The sequence below is a fragment of the Dendrobates tinctorius genome, unplaced genomic scaffold (genome assembly GCF_039654945.1).
Source record: "Dendrobates tinctorius isolate UK_male_01 unplaced genomic scaffold, ASM3965494v1 ptg000232l, whole genome shotgun sequence".
Classification (NCBI taxonomy): domain Eukaryota; kingdom Metazoa; phylum Chordata; class Amphibia; order Anura; family Dendrobatidae; genus Dendrobates; species Dendrobates tinctorius.
In genome coordinates, this window is record NW_027361899.1 from 17,655,441 (window position 1) to 17,677,976 (window position 22,536).

At 42.7% G+C, this 22,536-nt stretch overlaps 1 protein-coding gene across 1 annotated transcript in view; it reads left to right on the forward strand.

Annotated features, from left to right (window-relative positions):
• ITPKB (inositol-trisphosphate 3-kinase B) overlaps window positions 1-22,536 on the forward strand; it is an 87,372-nt gene that overhangs the window by 50,993 nt on the left and 13,843 nt on the right. Inside the window, exons 3-7 of the mRNA XM_073556380.1 lie at window positions 7,230-7,329; window positions 7,564-7,777; window positions 14,981-15,185; window positions 20,783-20,884; window positions 21,294-21,365. Of these exons, the coding sequence (XP_073412481.1) occupies window positions 7,230-7,329; window positions 7,564-7,777; window positions 14,981-15,185; window positions 20,783-20,884; window positions 21,294-21,365 (693 nt within the window). The remainder of the gene's footprint in view (window positions 1-7,229; window positions 7,330-7,563; window positions 7,778-14,980; window positions 15,186-20,782; window positions 20,885-21,293; window positions 21,366-22,536) is intronic.

Here is a 22,536-nt window from a genome sequence, read left to right on the forward strand (position 1 = left end):
TGTCGGCGCTATAGAAATAAAATGTATTATTATTATTATTATTATTAATAGGGAGCAGTGGTATAGCAGTTATATTCTTGTACATAGGAGCAGTATTATAGTAGTTATATTCTTGTACATAGGGTCAGTATTACAGTAGTTATATTCTTGTACATAGGGGCAGTATTATAGTAGTAATATTCTTGAACAAAGGAGCAGTATTGTAGTAGCTATATTCTTGTACATAGGGGGCAGTATTATAGAAGTTATATTCTTGTACATAGGGGGCATTATTATAGTAGTTATATTCTTGTACATAGGGGGCATTATTATAGTAGTTATATTCTTGTATATAGGGGGCAGTATTATAGTAGTTATATTGTTGTATATAGGGAGCAGTAGTATAGTAGTTATATTCTTGTACATAGGGAGCAGTATTATAGTAGTTATATTCTTGTGCATAGGAGCAGTATTATAGTAGTTATATTCTTGTACATAGGAGCAGTATTATAGTAGTTATATTCTTGTACATAGGAGCAGTATTATAGTAGTTATATTCTTGTACATAGGGGCAGTATTATAGTAGTTATATTCTTGTACATAGGAGCAGTATTATAGTAGTTATATTCTTGTACATAGGGGCAGTATTATAGTAGTTATATTCCTGTACATATGAGCAGTATTATAGTAGTTATATTCTTGTACATAGGAGCAGTATTATAGTAGTTATATTCTTGAACATAGGAGCACTATTATAGTAGTTATACTCTTGTACCTAGGAGGCAGTATTATAATAGTTATATTCTTGTACATAGGAGGCAGTATTATAGTAGTTATATCCTTGTACATAGGGGCAGTTTTATAGTAGTTATATTCTTGTACCTAGAGGTCAGTATTATAGTAGTTATATTCTTGTACATAGGGGCAGTATTATGGTAGTTATATTCCTGTACATATGAGCAGTATTATAGTAGTTATATTCTTGTACATAGGAGCAGTATTATAGTAGTTATATTCTTGTATATAGGAACAGTATTACAGTAGTTATATTCTTGTGCATTGGAGCATTATTCTAGTAGTTATATTCTTGCATATAGGAGCAGTATTATAGTAGTTATATTCTTGTACATAGGGGCAGTATTATAGTAATTATATTCTTGTACATAGGGGCAGTATTATAGTAGTTATATTCTTGTACTTAGGAGCAGTATTATAGTAGTTATATTCTTGTACCTAGGAGGCAGTATTATAGTAGTTATATTCTTGTACATAGGAACAGTATTATAGTAGTTATATTCTTGTATATAGGAGAAGTATTATAGTAGTTATATTCTTGTACATAGGGGCAGTATTATAGTAGTTATATTCTTGTACATAGGGGCAGTATTATAGTAGTTATATTCTTGTACTTAGGAGCAGTATTATAGTAGTTATATTCTTGTACCTAGGAGGCAGTATTATAGTAGTTATATTCTTGTACATAGGAACAGTATTATAGTAGTTATATTCTTGTATATAGGAGCAGTATTATAGTAGTTATATTCTTGTACATAGGGGCAGTATTATAGTAGTTATATTCTTGTACCTAGAGGTCAGTATTATAGTAGTTATATTCTTGAACATAGGAGCAGTATTATAGTAGTTATATTCTTGAACATAGGAGCAGTATTATAGTAGTTATATTCTTGTACCTAGGAGGCAGTATTATAATAGTTATATTCTTGTACATAGGGGCAGTTTTATAGTAGTTATATTCTTGTACCTAGAGGTCAGTATTATAGTAGTTATATTCTTGTACATGGGAGCAGTATTATAGTGGTTATATTCTTGTACATAGGAGCAGTATTATAGTAGTTATATTCTTGTAGATAGGGGCAGTATTATAGTAGTTATATCCTTGTACATAGGGGCAGTTTTATAGTAGTTATATTCTTGTACCTAGAGGTCAGTATTATAGTAGTTATATTCTTGTACATAGGAGCAGTATTATAGTAGTTATATTCTTGTACATAGGAGGCAGTATTATAGTAGTTATATTCTTGTACCTAGAGGTCAGTATTATAGTAGTTATATTCTTGTACATAGGGGCAGTATTATAGTAGTTATATCCTTGTACATAGGGGCAGTTTTATAGTAGTTATATTCTTGTACATAGGAGGCAGTTTTATAGTAGTTATATTCTTGTACATAGGAGGCAGTATTATAGTAGTTATATTCTTGTACATAGGAGGCAGTATTATAGTAGTTATATTCTTGTACATAGGAGGCAGTATTATAGTAGTTATATCCTTGTACATAGGGAGCAGTATAATAGTCGTTATATTCTTGTACCTAGAGGTCAGTATTATAGTAGTTATATTCTTGTACATAGGAGCAGTATTATAGTAGTTATATTCTTGTACATAGGAGGCAGTATTATAGTAGTTATATTCTTGTACATAGGAGGCAGTTTTATAGTAGTTATATTCTTGTACCTAGAGGTCAGTATTATATACCGTATTTTGCGGATGAACTATAAGACGTACCCCAAATTTGGGGTATTAAAATAAAAAAAATGTTTTTAAGAAAATGGTGGTCTGTCTTTTAGTTCGAATTTACGGTAGCTTACTGGGGGAATCGGCGGTGGTGGAGTGGGGTCCTAGGAAGTAGGGTCGCTGCTGCAGGAAGCTGGCGGTGCCAGAATTGGGTCGTTGCAGTGGGCCTCGGGCTGGGAGGAGTGGATGTCCAAGCGGTGTCAGGCCGCTGGCCCATAGCTTCCAGGAAATGTCAGGGGTGATCGGAATGACCACTTTGCCCACTGATTTCACGGCGGTGGGCTTTAGGAAATTGGCCGCCCGAGGTGGAGCATCTTCTTGTAGCAGAAACGCTGCCTCCTGTGATCCCACTCCACCGCCACTGTGCCGCCCACAGTAAGCTACATTCAGATTATAAGACGCACTTCCATTTCACCCCCAAATTTGGGGGAAACAAGGGCGTCTTTATAGTACAAAAAATACAGTATATAGTAGATATTTTGTGCATATATAGTATGTTCTACTTGTGCCACAATATAGTTTTCCACTCGACGTCATGTTACAGCGATATGATATTTCAAAAGCATTTTTCCATATTTTGGCGCCTGATGGATACTCGGAGCTCACTCATCATACCTGTTCATTGCTCTTTTACATTGTTTTCTTTACTTTACAATAATTTAATTGAAGACATCTCATCTTCTCGCCGTCCTCTCTCCTCAGCAGATCCCTGCATCCACCTGATCTTCTTTTACAGGAACTTTAAATATTTCCATCCGTGGTCATTTAGAGAAGTTACCCTCCAGGGTGTAATAAAAGAGCACATGAAGCAAATGTCATTGCGGGGTGGGGTGCCATTTTCCGTAACGCCGGCTCATATTGAGGCGCCATTTACAGATCCCAGAAGGAAACAATTAAAGATTACAGATGTGCTGTTCTGCTGGGGGTGGTAAGTTGATTCCTGGAGCCCCCACATATCTGCAGATTTTAATGACGTGTCTTCAGTTACAAAAGAGAATACAATACAATACAATACAAAAAGTCACAAAAGAAAATATATGTCACTTATTGAACCGGTCAGGGGCCGATCAATGCCCTTTTTTCCAGCTCAGCCGCCAGATGGTGAACATAGCGCATCGCCATCCCGCAGCTGTTCCGCTTCCAGTGGCTTGCTTATAGGCACCAACACTCCTTTAATTCTTCAAGGGGTTGTCTGAAGCATTTTTTTTATACTCTCGATATGGTATAAAAGGGGTTAAATTAGACCTTAGTTCATAACAGGCAAAAAACGAGGACTTTACGCTCACATAAATGATGTTTTCAGCATGTGGCTAAACATCTTCCAGGAATCCCGGCCCTGGAAACAAAAGGTGTGGCCGCTAAACAAAGTGTTTAAACAACACCCATGGACAACAATAGCTGAAAATTTGGCCATTGTGCGTAAATATCAGATGTAAGGTCAACTTTTCTGTATTCACCACGTTTTTTTTCCATTTTAAAGATTTGTGAGCTACGGTACTTATTAATAATAATAATCTTTTTATATAGCACCAACATATTCCACAGCGCTTTACAGACATTATCATTTTAAAGGGGTATGCCACCATTTAAAGGGGTGCGCCAAGAAAAAGCACCCCCTCTCCCCATAGTGACATCCAAGATAAAGTACATATTCTCTCCTATGCAATTTGGCGGCACAAATGGAATGACATTTCTGCTTATTCTGCTCTGTATGATCTATATTAGACTATGCTCATTGTATATTAGGAAAATAATCATTTTGCCTAACAAGTGAATGTCAGAATGTTTTAGGCTTTTTTATACTGTATATTAGACTTTTCTACCGTATATTAGGTCATTTTGACTGTATATTAGGGCATTTATACTTTACAGGCAGGTGTTATACTGAGTTTTAGGCTATTTATACTTTATATTAGGCAATGGTTTTTGTACATGAGGACTTCATATGACATAATAGGGCATTTATGCTGTATTTTAGGCATTTTTACTGTATACTGTGACATTTATATTGCATATTGGGCTATTTGTGCTTTGTGTTCAGGGATGTTGGTACATTAGGCTGTTTACATTTTATTTTACTTCATTAATACTGTATTTTATGAACTTTATACTGGGCGATAGGACATCAATATTATATATTAGGTCATTTGTACTGTATACTTTGGTATGCATACTGTACATTACATTATTTTTCTGTTTGCTGTAGCATTTATATTTCATATAAGCTATTTTTACTATCTGCTGTGACATTTATATTGTTTATTAGTCCATTTTTCCTTTATTTTGTGCCATTTATACTGTATATTAGTCCATTTTTCCTTTATGTTGTGGCATTTATACTGTATATTAGGCCATTTTCCTTTATGATGTGGCATTTATACTGTATATTAGGCCATTTTTCTTTATTACGGTATGTTGTGGCATTTATACTGTATAGTAGCCCATTTTTTCCTTTATGTTGTGGTATTTATACTGTATATTAGGCCATTTTTCCTTCATGTGGCATTTATACTGTATATTAGGCTACGTTTCCTTTATGCTATGGCATTTATACTATATATTAGTAGTGCCATACATGGGCAATCCCCTCAGATTTTTTGGCGGTCTCAGGTCCGCATACTCAGCACGTACCCAAGCACTTGATGCAAACCCGAGTAGCGAGCACTTTCGCTCATCATATATATTAGGCCATTCTTACTTTGTGTTGCGCTATGTTATATATTAGGAGATTGATCTTTATACTGTACATTAGGACATTTTCTACTCGATATGAGGCGGTTTTATTGTATTCTGACCCTTTGTGACCGATGCTTTATCCACAGCTGTGGATCATGGTTGCGATGCCATGATACTGTATATCTCATACAATTGTGCCGGCCGCTCGCCTCCTGCAGGCCGGAGGGGAATGGGGGAGAGTTCAGTATTCCCAGCATGTCCTCCTACAAGATGCAGACTTTTATTTCACTGATGTTGAACTTTGAAACAAGAAAGCTGGAAGGTTCTTTCTTTTTTTGTTTTCAGCGCCAATTTTGTGTCTTTTTCTCCACTTAAAGTTTTCTTCTTTTTACATTTACGAAGCCGTACGTGAGGATAATAGGGAGCGATTAGTGTTACTTTTCATTTATTAGGTAGTCTGTAAATCATTAATTAGGGCCAGCCTGGAGGACCAAATACTCATTGATTACAATGGCCACTGTGCAATACCTCATACCTCCTGTGGTGGCACTGCAGGGGACTTGCCTTCTTACCACAGATATAGAGATGATCACTGGGGATTTAAATGTATTTTACTGGTATTTTATGTTATACCAACACTAAGTAACAAGTATTTGTGAAGTGTTAAGGAAATGATACAGGGTTTTCTAATAATTTTGAAAATATAAATCTGAAAATTGTGTTGTGCATTTGTATTCATCCCGCTGTAGTCTGATTCCCCTACATAGAATCCTGAGTGATCAATTTCCCACAGATGTCACATAATTAGTATGCTGAGTTCACCTGGGTGTGATTTCTTCTCAGTATAGCTACAGCTCTTCTATGAAGGCCTCGGAGGTTTGTGTGAGAACTTCAGAGATCAAACAGCATCATAAAAACCAAGGAGCCCACCAAACAGGTCAGGGATAAAGGTGTGGAGAAGCGTAAAGTAGGGTTAGGTTATAAATTAATAGCCCAAACTCAGAATATAGTGCGGACCACTTTTCAAAATGGAAGGAGTATGGCATGACTGCAAACCTACCAAGACATGGCTGTGCATCTACACTGACATCCCAAGCAAGGCAAGCACTAATTAGAGAAGCAGCCAAGAAGTCCATGGTCACTCTGGAGGAGTTGCAAAGATCCACAGCTCTGGGGAGAGAATATGTCCACAGGACAACTATTAGTTTTACATGCCACAAATCTGACCTTTATAGAAGAGTGGCAAAAAAGACATTTTTTAAAGCAAGACATAAGAAGTCCCATGGGAAGATGGCAAAAAACCATGCAGGAAACACAGCGAGCATGTGGAAGAAGGTGCTCTACTCAGATTAGACTTTTTGGGCCAAATACAAAACGCTATGTGTGGCAGAAACCTAACACTGCACATCACCCTGAAAATACCATCCCCACTGTCATACATGGTGGTGGCAGCATCCTGCTGTGCAGAGGCTTTTCTTAAGCAGGGGCAGGAAAGCAGGTCAGATTTAATGGGAAGATGGATGGCACTAAATACACGTCAATCCAGGAGGAAAATCTGATAAAGGTTGCAAAAGACTTGAGACTGGGGCGTACATTCACCTTCCAGCAGGACAACGACCCTAAACATCCTGCCAGAGCTACAATGGATGGTTTAGATCAAAGCATATTCATGTGTGTGACCAGCCAAGTCACAGTCCAGACCTGAATCCCATTGAGAATCTGTGACAAGACGTGAAAAGTCTTGACTCGGGAATGAATACAAATGCACCTCACAATTGTCAGATTTATATTTTAACAATATTTAGAAAATCATGTATCATTTCCTTTACATGTCAAAAATACTTGTTACTTAGTGTTGTTATCACATACGGGGGGACATTATTAGAGGATAGGTGCAAGGACGGAGGATATTTTTACATGACGGGGGCCATATGTTATAATATATTTTAGAAATATACAAAAAAATAAACAATATTAATAATAAATAGCAGCATCAGACTCGGACCACTAATTTGATTTCTGATATTCTTTAATTTTCAGAGCAAATCATGGAGAAAAATCAAGAACATGGTCCATTGGTCGCCCTTCGTTATGTCATTCAAGAAGAAATATCCGTGGGTCCAGCTGGCGGGACATGCAGGTACCAGACAGACGCTGTGGCTGCCACCTAGAGGCCTGGATCTGGTGAAGTTAGCGCCTATATGAGAATGCAATTGTTGGTGTTTGGGTCGGTGGTATTTATTGCCACCTCTGTTCTGTAAATCTTTCAGTGAGGAGGCTTCTATTACTTCAGGACACACAATTACATGTTAAAAAAATGTGTGCCCCCCTATTTACCCATAGGCTGAGAGGCTTCTTGTCCTTCGATCCACAGGTAGTTTTAAGGCGGCAGCCAATGGTAAAATCCTGAAGAAGCACTGTGACTGTGAGCAGCGGTGCCTGAGCCAGCTGATGAGCGACGCCCTGAAGCCGTATGTACCCGCCTATCACGGGGACGTGCTGAAAGACGGGGAGAGATACAACCAGATGGAAGATCTGCTCTCCGATTTCGATAGCCCCTGTGTCATGGATTGTAAGATGGGCGTGAGGTGAGATTTATGTCCAAGAGGGACACTTAATGACTGATGCATGGAGGAGACAGGTCACCAGGACATGAGGGGGTCTGTACAATGTACTACCCAAGTGGTACGGGGGGGGGGACAAACCTGGAAAATGTAAATGATCCTTCAAAAATAAGGGGATAAATAAGTTATGTCCACTTCAACCCTTTTGGGAAATGGGTCTCCTCTGACCTCTAGACTCAGATCCCTTAAACTCATACAGACCCCAGACTGGACCACCAAAACTAATATAGATCCCGGATTCACTAAATACAAAGTGCAGACCAGATCCTCTAAATATATACAGAAAACCTAAAGAAACATAGATGCCAGAGAACACTCCCTAAACTAATGTAGATTTTAAGCCTGCCCTCTAATAATAATAATAATAATTTTTATTTATATAGCGCCAACATATTCCGCAGCACTTTACAATTAAGCGGGGACATGTACAGACAATAAATTCAATACAAGTTAAGACAATTCAAACAGTGACATTAGGAGTGAGGTCCCTGCTCGCAAGCTTACAATCTACAAGGAAATGGGGGGACACAGTAGGTGAGAAATGCTTGTTAATTCAGGTCTGGCAATTATAATAGGGATTTTCATATAAAGCTGCATGATCCGGTCATCAGCCCGTGTGTTTAAGTGCAATAGACAAGTATCAAGTGCAGTTATCCTGTGCATGAAGGGTGTGGAGACAGATGAATAGTAGGGTGCAGATTCAGAATAATATTTGGAAGGAGGGAACAGGGCAAAGTTAGCTTGCTGGGTAGTTGATGTGGTAGGCTTGTTTGAAGAGATGGGTTTTCAAAGCGCGCTTGAATAGGTCAGGGCTAGGTATCAGTCTGATCGCCTGGGGAAGTGCATTCCAGAGAGCTGGAGCAGCACGAGAGAAGTCTTGGAGGCGGAGGTGCGAGGTTCGGATTACGGGGGATGTTAGTCTTAGGTCATTTGTAGAACGGAGGGCACGTGTAGGGCGATAGACAGAGATGAGAGAGGAGATATAAGGCGGTGCAGAACAGTGGAGAGCTTTGTGGGTGAGAGAGATGAGTTTATACTGGACCCTGTAGCGAATAGGTAGCCAGTGTAATGACTGGCACAAGATGGAGGCATCGGTGAAGCGGCTGGACAGAAATATGACCCTGGCTGCCGCATTCAAGATGGATTGGAGAGGAGAAAGTTTGGTAAGAGGGAGACCGATCAGAAGAGAGTTGCAGTAGTCCAGGCGAGAATGAATAAGAGCGACAGTAAGAGTCTTAGCAGTTTCAAAGGTGAGAAAAGGTCGGATTCTGGAGATGTTTTTAAGATGCAGGTGACAAGAGCGACTGAGTGATCGGATGTACGGAGTAAAGGAAAGTTCAGTGTCGAATATGACCCCAAGACAGCGGGCATGCTGCTTGGGAGTTATGGTTGAACCCTCCAGGGTTATTTCGATGTTAGGTAGAGTGAGGTTAGTAGAGGGGAGAAACAGAAGAAGTTCAGTTTTAGAGAGATTTAGTTTCAGATAGAGGGAGGACATGATGCTAGAGACAGCAGACAGACAATCCTTGGTATTTTGAATTAGGGTAGGGGTGATGTCAGGGGAAGAAGTGTATAATTGGGTGTCATCAGCATAGAGATGATACTGGAACCCAAATCTGCTGATTGTTTGTCCAATAGGGGCAGTGTATAAAGAGAAGAGGAGGGGGCCTAGGACTGAGCCCTGCGGGACCCCGATAGTAAGGGGACGAGAAGAGGAAGAGGAGCCGGAAAAAGATACAGTGAAGGAGCGGTCAGAGAGGTAGGAGGAGAACCAGGAGAGGGCCGTGTCCTTGAGGCCTATAGAGCGGAGCATAGTGAGGAGGAGCTGGTGATCCACAGTGTCAAATGCGGCAGAGAGATCCAGGAGAATCAGCAGGGAGCAATGACCTTTCGATTTAGCTGTTATTAAATCATTAGAGACTTTAGTGAGGGCAGTTTCAGTAGAGTGTAAAGAGCGGAAACCAGATTGTAAGGGGTCGAGAAGAGAGTTATCTGAGAGATAGCGGATTAGACGGGAGTGGACCAGGCGTTCCAGGAGTTTAGAGATGAAGGGAAGGTTAGAGACAGTTCTGTAGTTAGCAGTGCAGTTCTGGTCCAGGGATGGCTTTTTAAGTAAAGGGGTTATGATGGCATGTTTAAATGAGGAGGGAAATATACCTGAAGAAAGAGAGAGGTTAAATATTTTAGTCAGGTGAGTGGTGACCACTGGTGAGAGAGACTGCAGGAGCTGTGAAGGAATAGGGTCACTGTTGCAGGTTGTAGGCCGAGCAGAAGCGAGGAGCTTGGAAACTTCTTCTTCTGAAACAGGCTCAAAGATGTCTAGTGAGCTTGAGGTGCGGCAGGGAAGGGGATCCAGGCACTGAGGAGATAGGGCTGAGATATCCTGATGGATGTGGTTGATTTTTTCTAGGAAATAAGTGGCCAGATCCTCACCGCTGAGGTTGGTGATGGGGGCCTGTACTTTAGGTTTCAGGAGGGAGTTTAAGGTTTCAAAAAGTCGTCTTGGGTTGTTGGATAGTGAGGTGATGAGGGTGGTGAAGTAGGATTGTTTGGCCAGATGAAGGGCAGAGTTATAGGTTTTGAGCATGAACTTATAGTGGATGAAGTCTTCTGCTAAGAGAGATTTTCTCCACTGCCGCTCTGCACACCTCGAGCAGCGCTGAAGAGAGCGTGTTTGCGTTGTGTGCCAGGGCTGCCGTTGTCTGTGTCGGGTCTTTCTGCGTATAGAAGGTGCTGCTTCATCTAGGGCATTCTTCAGTGTATTATTGAAGTGTGACAATGCTATGTCTGGACAGGAGAGGGTGGAGATGGGGGCTAAAGATGTGTGGAGATTGTCCCTAAGCTGTTGGGTATTAATGGTACGTGTATTCCGATAAGTGTGGTAAGTGGGGGTGTTCCGGGTGAGGAGACAATTTTTGACAGAGAAGGAAAGAAGGTTGTGGTCCGAGAGCGGGAGGGGTGAATTAGTAAAGTCGTGCAGCGAGCCGGGACGGGAGAAAACCAGGTCCAGAGTATTCCCGTCCTCATGTGTAGGAGAATTAGTAAACTGTGAGAGGCCGAATGAAGAAGTTAGAGAAAGAAGATGAGAGGCAGACTGGGAAAGCGGATCATTGATGGGGATGTTAAAGTCTCCCATGATGAGGGTGGGGATGTCACAGGATAGAAAGTGAGTAAGCCAGGTGGTGAATTGGTCTAGAAACTGGCGGGAGGAGCCTGGAGGGCGATAAACGACCGCCACTCGTAAGGAGAAGGGCTTAAAGAGTCTGACGGCGTGGACTTCAAAGGAAGGAAATGTAAGTGAGGGAACCGGGGGGATGACCTGGAAAGCACATTGTGATGAAAGGAGCAAACCAACACCTCCACCCTGTCTGTTCTCAGGTCTGGGGGCCCTCTGGGCCCTCTGAATACTTCTGGACTATACACCAGACCCCCATACTCTCTTAAATAAAATAGAGTATGATGCAGACCCCAAACGAGACCCCTAAATAGATACTGATGCCAGACCAGACCCCAGACACATGCAGACCCAGACTCCTAAATAAATGCAAACTCCAAATCAGACCCCTAAATAAAGACTCTAGACTAGAACCCTAAACCATTGCAGACCCCAGACCAGACCCCTAAATACAATCCCCATATCCTCTTAATAAATATAGACCCCAAACTAGACCCTTAAACAAATACAGACCCCAATACAGATCCCTAAATACAAACCCTAGATCCATTACAGACTCCAGACAAGATCCCTAAACAAATACAGACCCCAGAGCCCTAAATATACACAGGCTCTCTGTACCCAACCCCAGAACCCTTAAATCAATGTAAACGCCAGACCAGACCCCTAAATACAAATCCCAGATCCGCTAAATAGATACCGTCCCTAGACCGCACTCCTACATAAATACTGACCCCCTAGATAAATTTGGACCCGAATCAAGACCCCTTAGGCTATGTGCACACGCTGCGGTTTTTGCTACGGATCCGCTGTGGTTTTGGCCGCTGCGGATCTGCAGCAGTTCTGCAGACAGTGTACAGTAGCATGTAAGTCTATGGGATTTACATTCCGCTGTGCACATGCTGCGGATTTTCAACTGCGGAAAAGCTGCGGTTTTGAATCCGCAGAAAGAATTGACATGTCAATTCTTTCTGCGGATTCCGCTGCGGTTTGCCACCTATTCCATTGTCCAGGTGGCAAACCGCAGGGGAAAACCGCTGGCCAATCCGCAGGTAAAACCGCAGGTTATTTTACCTGCGGATCCGCAGATACAAATCCGCCGGTGAATCCGCAGCGTGTGCACATAGCCTTAAATAAAGAGATTCCAGCCCCCAGGTCAGACTCCTACAAGTAATGCAAGTGTCAGACCTTGTACAGACCCCTCCTTCGAGCTCTGCTGCCCCCTCTTGATCAGTAATAATAATAAATGTAATAATAATTAATATACCGTATATTCAGGACTTGTTTTCAGGTCTGAAAATCAGATGCTGGGAAAAATAACAGCAATGAGGGATAAATTAGTCAGAGGTCGGTCAGAGACACATGGATGTGATAGCTCATGACCGCAGAGACGCAGCCTTCCAGCATCCGAGGGGTTAAAGGAGCTGCCTAAAGCCAGATAGTGCGTGGGTGTGCGCTGTATATAGATGGAAGGAAACCCTGCTACATGTGTCTATGCTGACTGTGATAAGTGCAGCCCGAGCTCTGCCCCACCGCCACAGAGCCCCCGAAATACTCCACCCGAGGCAGGGACTGAGGGAGACGTTTGTGCTAGAAAAGGACTTTATTCTTTGCAACTTTGTTCATACGAGGGCTAGGAATTAATATTTGGATTCGTATAGGGATACCGGTACAAGCCCCCATAACAGATCCTGCCATAGTGCCCCCATAACAGATCCAGCCATAGTGTCCCCATAACAGATCCAGCCATAGTGTCCCCATAACAGATCCTGCCATAGTGTCCCCATAACAGATCCTGCCATAGTGTCCCCATAACAGATCCAGCCATAGTGTCCCCATAACAGATCCAGCCATAGTGTCCCCATAACAGATCCTGCCATAGTGTCCCCATAACAGATCCTGCCATAGTGTCCCCATAACAGATCCTGCCATAGTGTCCCCATAACAGATCCTGCCATAGTGCCCCCATAACAGATCCTGCCATAGTGTCCCTATTACATATCCAGCCATAGTGTCCCCATAACAGATCCTGCCATAGTGTCCCCATAACAGATCCAGCCATAGTGTCCCCATAACAGATCCAGCCATAGTGTCCCCATAACAGATCCTGCCATAGTGTCCCCATAACAGATCCAGCCATAGTGTCCCCATAACAGATCCTGCCATAGTGTCCCCATAACAGATCCAGCCATAGTGTCCCCATAACAGATCCAGCCATAGTGTCCCCATAACAGATCCTGCCATAGTGTCCCCATAACAGATCCTGCCATAGTGTCCCCATAACAGATCCTGCCATAGTGTCCCCATAACAGATCCTGCCATAGTGTCCCCATAACAGATCCTGCCATAGTGTCCCCATAACAGATCCTGCCATAGTGTCCCCATAACAGATCCAGCCATAGTGTCCCCATAACAGATCCAGCCATAGTGTCCCCATAACAGATCCTGCCATAGTGTCCCCATAACAGATCCTGCCATAGTGTCCCCATAACAGATCCTGCCATAGTGTCCCCATAACAGATCCAGCCATAGTGTCCCCATAACAGATCCTGCCATAGTGTCCCCATAACAGATCCAGCCATAGTGTCCCCATAACAGATCCAGCCATAGTGTCCCCATAACAGATCCTGCCATAGTGTCCCCATAACAGATCCTGCCATAGTGTCCCCATAACAGATCCAGCCATAGTGTCCCCATAACAGATCCTGCCATAGTGTCCCCATAACAGATCCTGCCATAGTGTCCCCATAACAGATCCTGCCATAGTGTCCCCATAACAGATCCTGCCATAGTGTCCCCATAACAGATCCTGCCATAGTGTCCCCATAACAGATCCAGCCATAGTGTCCCCATAACAGATCCAGCCATAGTGTCCCCATAACAGATCCTGCCATAGTGTCCCCATAACAGATCCTGCCATAGTGTCCCCATAACAGATCCTGCCATAGTGTCCCCATAACAGATCCTGCCATAGTGCCCCCATAACAGATCCTGCCATAGTGTCCCTATTACATATCCAGCCATAGTGTCCCCATAACAAAGCTCGCTGTAGTGCGCCCATAACACTACACAGTCCATATACATCAGAGACAGAACCCCCATAACAGAGACCAGCGCAGATACTGGAGCTCCTGTTTGTAGCATTTCTACCCCCCCTCCCGTGTCCCATTACATGCAGTGCTGATGTATTTTGCACATGCCGGGGACATTTCCGTGGATCCGGTCGCCCAGGTGAAGGCTGTTCTATAATTCCATAAGACCTTGACCTTTGCTCTTCAGTGTTACACTGTGGCATTGGCTTTTCTCGCGGTTCCTCCTTATCTCCTCGGCTCCTCTTCCTGTTTGCTCTCTGGAAACTCTTCCCTCGACAGTGTAATAATTACACAGGCTATTGTTATACATATCAGCGCACAAGTTTCCATTGTCGACAAGACCCGAAGCAGAGTGAAAAGTCAACGGATCCAAAATACATGGACAATAGGCACACACCCTGTCCTTCCGTACAGCCCACCGCAGGGACTGGGAGAAGGGGTCCAGAGGCCTTCAACCTCAGATCGTCCTTCCCAGCACGGCCATCGCATTGACAATGCATACACTAAAATTTATTTAATCCATCACCTTATAATCAAAAAAGTCTGATAAGTAAGAAAACTGTCCGCCACGCTGGAGGACCCGACACTCATGTATTGTATGGTTGACCATTCATTTGAATGATAGCCATGCGATACCACTCTTCTCCTGGCCACTGTAGGAATAATGTGCAGCTCTTTACAGCCTTTCCTGGCGATCATAGGTGATCATTGGGGATATTAGATGAAATTAGCAGACCTTTGTTTAGAGAAGGGGTTTTCCGGATGAGACCACCCATTTAAAGATTTTTTTTATCGCTCTTAACATCTGTTTATTTCCAGATTTTAAAGCAGAGATGATAATGCTGAGACGCTTCTTTCCTCCTTCTCCTCTGATATCTACTGATGTGTCACTATATGCAGGACCTACTTAGAGGAAGAGCTGACCAAAGCCAGGAAAAAGCCAAGTCTACGGAAGGACATGTACGCCAAGATGATCGAGGTCGATCCCAGCGCCCCAACTGATGAAGAAAACCAACAGAGGGCGGTCACCAAACCACGATACATGACATGGAGGGAAACCATCAGCTCCACCGCCACCCTGGGATTCAGAATCGAAGGCATAAAGGTACAGACCAGAATTAAAGGGGTACTCCATCTTCAATTAAACATACCACTGACCTCTGGTCAACTTTTGCGTTCCATGTACGGATCCCAATGTAGGTTCTTTCAGGGTTACAGTCTTTAGATATAAACAAGAATGTAAGCTTATCAGCTGGGCATTGTTATATCACTCAGGACATTGTTATATAACAGCTGTGTCCCATACGTGACCGGCCGCCGTGTCTCAGGAAGGATGTATACCGCTGTAGGTTCACTAATGGGATCATACAGGATGTGTATTTTCCTTCCATCATGTCAGCGCCTTCCTTTAAGGAAATGGGCCTGGTGTGTTTAAGTGACTTCACACTTGACGTGAAGTTTTCTGTCGCCTGCAGTGTGGACTGTTGTTGACGTTTTTTCAGTTGTATTAATGCTATTTGGGGGTAAAAAAAAAGTTTTTTGCTTCTCTACTGCTGTAGTTCAAAAGAATATAACTAAAAGGGGACTGTTATGAGCTCATTTTCTGCTCCACCAGTTGAGAGTTCCCCTTCCGTTCTCCCTCTGGTGGTGACGGGAGGTAGTGAGGTTGGTTTAAGCGGTAGTGATCTGCCACCTGGTGAGGAAGATAATGATTGGATCTCTGGAGTGTCAGACTGGATATAAGACAGCCGACGCCCTATCCTAGTGCTGGTGATTCAGTCTGTTTCTCAGGTCTAGGACTCAGCTCAGTTCCAGTCTTCCCAAGATAAGTTTGTTTTTTGCTAATGTTCACACTTGCTCTTGTTGGTCTTTTCAGTTTTTTGTGTGGTCAGCCAGCCCGGCTGGGCTGTGCTGAATTTCCACTCTTATTTTCCAAATTGCCTTTTTTTTTGTCCCTTATTAGATTGGCCTCTTTTTGCTCTGTCTCAGAGTATTTCAGAGTGCTGATATAGTGGGAGAAGTCTAGTGTGACTTCAGGGTTCATTTTGCTATCAGTTGTGTTGGACATTTTGTAGGGTTTTTTGGCAGACTGCAGACAGTGTCTTTCCTTTCCTGTCCTTTCTAGTTAGCTTGGCCCCATCGTTTGCTCTGCCTATTTTCCTGTCTTTGTTTGTGTTTTCATCTTTTTTCACCGTCAATACATGTGGGGGGCTGTCTCTCCTTTGGGGTCTGCTCTGGGGCAGTTAGTTTTCCTCTTTTCCTGCTTTAGGCATATTTAGTTCTCCGGTTGTGACAAGGCATCTAGGACCACCGTAGGAACGCTCCACGACTGCTGCTAGTTGCGTGTTAGGATCAGGGGTCTGCAGTCTGCATAGTTACCAACCTCTTTGGTTTTCTGAGACTTAGCTTGTATTGTTTTTTGATTTCCTCCTTGGCTAGCCGTTCATAACAGGGGACTTTTTGAAAATTAATTTGAGTACTTGGACTATTTGCTGCTGTTTTGCTGATTCTAGAACAGTTTTTCTTCTTCTTCTGTGCCTTCCTGATCCAAAGTTATGCCCCTGGTAATCGTGGTGCATATTTTTCCTTAGACTAACTGGTCGTGTACCACCAAACTTCTCTGTGGGCGTGGCTGTGTTTTGATTGGTCAGCACCATAGGAGAAAACAGCAAACACCCACAGAGAAATTCTGTAGTATACGCCCAGTTAGCGGAAGGGAAAATTTGCCACCATTATTATCAGGGGGCATAACTTTGGAACGGAGGGACATAGACGAAAAAGAAAAACTGTTCCAGAATCAGTAGAACAGTGGCAATTGAAGGAGGTCATTAGTTTTAATTTAAAAAATCAAGCGAAAGGTCCCCTTTAAATGTAAGATAAGCGTTTCTCTTAGTTTTTATGTATGTCAGGGACAGTTGTATTTTTAAGCAGGTATGGAGACTAATAAAAAATGTAAAATTATATTTTTCAAAAATATAAAAAAAACAATAAAAATTGAAAAATATAAAAGTTTAAATAATACCCCTTTTTCTTCTATGGAAATATTCATAATTGTCCAAACTAATAAAATATATATAAAAAAAATCCCAAAAAGTAAATGCAAAAAAAAAATACATTCTGAATCTGTTTTCGGGCCGATAATGAAAAAAAGTCCAGTCAAAATTGTAGCAATACAAACTACAGCTCTCACCGTAAAAATCAAGCACCCCGTTATGTAAAAGTAACGACTCTCAGTATATGGCGATGAATAGAATGACTGACGTACGGATGAGCAATATTATAGGGGGACGTGCCAGAAATGGATTGATATAAAGATCTCGGCGGCTGCGGGGGGAGTTGGATTCGATAGGAAATAAAAGTGATGTCTGGAAAGTTTCCTTACATGGAGCATCGTGTGAATGTTGCTAGAAGCAAAATACATGGAGATTTAATAAAGAAATACCTGTGCCTGGAGCCCAGAGCCAAAACCGAAATATGACTCCCCCCCACATCATAGCCCTGGAATATGGACTTATTTCTCTCTCTCTTTTTTATACTTGTCGTGAGGAGTTACTTTTGTAAATCACTTCATTTAAGTAGATTTCTTGGCCCCTGGCTGCAAACTTCTCCCCAAATTAGTTCTAACTTTACCTATTTCCCAAATTTGCTATTGGGATTCATTAAAAATGTTACGTTATTTGGCTTTTACAGGCTTTTTTGTTCGCAGCACACACAGCAGCCGAGAGGAGTTCAGAAAAACAGATAAAAGGAGTTACAAAGTCTCCCGTAAAAACCTGTAAGAAGGAGCTCAGTGACAGATTCTCAGTTGACTCATTCTGTAGCCAACAATACAAGACAGAGTCTACTGTATAGAACAGAAATAGTGCTCAATTTTTAATGAAACCCAACATATAGTATCCCTTTGGGTTATTCACGGCAGGTGCAGCTTTTTACAGTCACCGGTGTCCATTGCGATGGCGGAACTACATGCAATTCTGCATGTGATATTGCTATATGGCGACATTGTAGCCCATCATGTCACTCCGTAGTAGTCGTAATACAGGGTAAAGTGTTAGGAAAAATCTATTTTTTCACAAATATTTACAATCAAGCTTTATTTACTTTATTTTTTCCCTTTATGTTCTCCCCGTGTTTGTGTGGGTTTCCTCCGGGTTCTCCGGTTTCCTCCCACACTCCAAAGACTGATAGGGAATCTAGATTGTGAGTCCCGATGGGGACAGTGATGATATCTGTAAAACGCTATATAAGCAAGTAAAATGAATAAATACATTCTTTCTTGGTTGCAGGAGACGCTTCTGCCATGAACATTTATTTATTTTTACGTCCGGGACTTGGACGCTGACCACAAAACCACTGATAACCTTTAAAATGTGTCGGCAGCGCGATGCAGGAAAAGACTAAAATAATATTATTTTTGTTAGTTTGCGTTAAATTAAATTCCCTCTGTAGCTGCGAACAAATGTCAGCAATATTTAAGAAACTAGCCTTGACCTTTTCTTTTAGTGTTGCAATTATTTTTGTGGTTTTTTTTTATATACACTGCTCAAAAAATAAAGGGAACACGTAAACAACAGAATCTAACTCCTAGTAAATCAAACTTCTGTGAAATCAAACTGTCCACTTAGGAAGCAACACTGACTGACAATCAATTTCACATGCTGTTGTGCAAATGGAATAGACAACAGATGGAAATTATTGGCAATTATCAAGACACCCTCAATAAAGGAGTGGTTCTGCAGGTGGGGACCACAGACCACATCTCAGTCCCAATGCTTTCTGGCTGATGTTTTGGTCACTTTTGAATGTTGGTTGTGCTTTCACTCTCGTGGTAGCATGAGATGGACTCTACAACCCACACAAGTGGCTCAGGTAGTGCAGCTCATCCAGGATGGCACATCAATGCGAGCTGTGGCAAGAAGGTTTGCTGTGTCTGTCAGCGTAATGTCCAGAGGTTGGAGGTGCTACCAGGAGACAGGTCAGTACACCAGGAGACGTGGAGGGAGCCGTAGGAAGGGCAACAACCCAGCAGCAGGACTGCTACCTCAGCCTTTGTGCAAGGAGGAGCAGGCCACAAATGTGCATGTATGTGCCTGCACAAATAGTTAGAAACCGACTCCATGAGGATGGTCTGAGGGCCCGACGTCCACAGATGGGGGTTGTGCTCACAGCCCAACACCATGCAGGACGCTTGGCATTTGCCACAGAACACCAGGATTGGCAAATTCGCCACTGGCTCCTTGTGGTCTTCACAGATGAAAGCAGGTTCACACTGAGCACATGTGACAGACATGACAGAGTCTGGAGACGCCGTGGAGAGTGATCTGCCTGCAACATCCTTCAGCATTACCGGTTTGGCAGTGGGCCAGTAATGGTGTGGGGTGGCATTTCTCTGGAGGGCCGCACAACCCTCTATGTGCTCGCCAAAGGTAGCCTGACTGTCATTAGGTACCTAGATGAGATCCTTAGACCCCTTGGGAGACCATATGCTGGTGCTGTTGGCCCTGGGTTCCTCCTAATGCAGGACAATGCCAGACCTCATGTGGCTGGAGTGTGTCAGCAGTGTGATTGAGCACATCTGGGACATCATGTCTCACTCCATCCACCAACGTCATGTTGCATCACAAACTGTCCAGGAGATGGCGGATGCTTTAGTCCAGGCCATCCGTCGCCTCATCAGGAGCATGCCCAGGCGTTGTACAGTAGGGGAGGTCATACAGGCACGTGGAGGTCACACACAATACTGAGCATCTTTTCCTTGTCATGAGGCATTTCCACTGAAGTTGGATCAGCCTGTAATTTGATTTTCCTCTTTGATTTTAAGTATCATTCCATATCCAGACCTCCATGGGATATTCATTTTGATTTACATTGATAATTGTTATGTTTTATTGTTCTGAACACATTCCACTATGCAATGAATAAAAATTTGCAACTGGAATTTTTCATTCAGAGATATCTAGGATGTGGTATTTTAGTGTTCTCTTTATTTTTTTGAGCAGTGTATATATATTTGTATATATGTCTTAACTTTTGTTCTTGCCAAACCAGATAATCCGGATGCGGCATGTGTAACTAACAACCTTAAAATCACAAATCCCATGACATTTAAGCCCCCAGCCTGTAAATTGTTGCCTAAAAAACAACTCCCCAAAAATTCTGTATTTTTTTATTATTATGTTTATTTTTTTGTGGTTATGTTTCATGGCTGCCTTGAGAAAATAGCGATACAGCTATAAAGTCAGACTCCAGCTTAGATACACCGTATATTGGAGGCTGCAGAAATCGGAAACCCCTCTTCTTATCTTAGTCTCGAATTTATGCTTTGTCTTTCCGCCATGCTTTACACTGCAGCTCTGATTGTCCAAATTGTCAACTGTATTTCTATAGCATAATGACATTCTATATCATCTTATTTTATATTTTTTTTGCTATAAATCAGTATAACTTTGCCGCTTTTGGGGTCTACTTTTCACAACTGTTCCAAAGTATAGTGAAACACCGATTAACACGGACTCCATCTTCTATATATATAAATCCACTGTTTACAATTGGAGACTGAGGTCGTCTGAAACCCCCCTTCCTTACTTAAGTCTCACCGGAAGGTTAAGTTGCTTCTTTGTCTCACTGCCATGCTTTACACTGCAGCTCTGATTGTCCTTTCTAAATCTATCTAATTTTTTTGCGTTTTGTTTCTTTTTGCAGAAGGAAGACGGAACTGTGAACAAAGACTTTAAAAAGACCAAAAGCCGAGATCAAGTCATGGCTGCCTTCAGAGAGTTTACAAAAGCCAATGCTACTATTTTAGTAAGTGCTGCAGGTCTCGTTACGGCTGCTTGATTGCCTTAAAGGGGTAGTCCCCACTTAAAGGTCCGCGGTATGTCCGCAGGACTTTCCTCAATTAGGGATCCTCTCATTCACCGATTCAGGCTGTCCTAAATTGGGAAATGGAGGTCATTATTTTGCTATTCTTCTCACATCCAGAGCTGCATTCATAATTCTGCTGGCTCATGGTCTGTACAGGATCTGCTATGCCATGGTGCATTGTGAGTGATGTAATGTTCTCAGCAGGCATTGGGTGACAGTCTGAAAAAAAAATACAATCCCACAAAGGGCCGCCCAAAAAGTCAGTGCGTTATAAGATCTCTGATAGGGGTGTAGAATGGAAACTTTTGTCTTCTTGCCATCAGAATACACCATACGTTTATCTTTTCAGAAGTCTTACCTGACCCGTTTAGAAGATATCCGCACCATATTGGAACAGTCTCACTTCTTCAAGACCCACGAGGTGAGTTAGAATTTGGGGTCGTGACTTTTGTGTTACCACCCAATATACAACGACATTCCAATGGAATCTCAATGATTTTCTTGTGTGGCCACCAGATGGCGCTGTGTTTGGATGACAGGAGACCACCCTGTAGTCATAAAAGGGGAGAAAATGAACTCTAAGGCCTCTTTCACACATCCGGTTTGTGCCGTCAGGCACAATCCGGCATGTGTGTAAAAAAACGGATCCGGTTTTTTTTACCGCCGGATGCGTTTTTTTGTCATTGAGAAGCACATGCGCCGGATCGCGCCGCATGTGCTTCCGTTTGTTCCGGTTTTTACCGGATCCGGCTGAATTCCTCTGTCCGGCGGCCGGACAGGACGGGTGCTGCAGCGTTTTTTTGTCCGGCGAAAAAAGCCGGACATGGACGTATGCGGCCCTTCCGGCTCTGCGGGACAATGTTTCTCAATGGCACATTCCGGCCGCCGGATCAGACTTCTACCTGATCCGGCCACCGCATGCACGGTTTTACCCTGTGCGCATGCCCGGATATCTCTCTCTCTTTAACCCGTTCTCTCTCTCTCATACCCCGTTCTCTCTCTCTCTTTCATACCCCGTTCTCTCTCTCTCATACCCCGTTCTCTCTCTCTCTTTCATACCCCGTTCTCTCTCTCTCTTTCATACCCCGTTCTCTCTCTCTCATACCCCGTTCTCTCTCTCTCTTTCATACCCCGTTCTCTCTCTCTCTTTCATACCCCGTTCTCTCTCTCTCATACCCCGTTCTCTCTCTCTCTTTCATACCCCGTTCTCTCTCTCTCTTTCATACCCCGTTCTCTCTCTCTCATACCCCGTTCTCTCTCTCTCTTTCAACCCCGTTCTCTCTCTCTCTTTCATACCCCGTTCTCTCTCTCTTCATACCCCGTTCTCTCTCTCTCATACCCCGTTCTCTCTCTCTCTTTCATACCCCGTTCTCTCTCTCTCATACCCCGTTCTCTCTCTCTCTTTCATACCCCGTTCTCTCTCTCTCATACCCCGTTCTCTCTCTTTCATACCCCGTTCTCTCTCTCTCTTTCATACCACGTTCTCTCTCTTTTTCATACCCCGTTCACCGGCTCCTGGATCCTTTTCTTCCCTGGTGACCCCTTTGCAACATAGCCGTGTCAGGCGCCGTAAGATGCGCCGCATATACTTC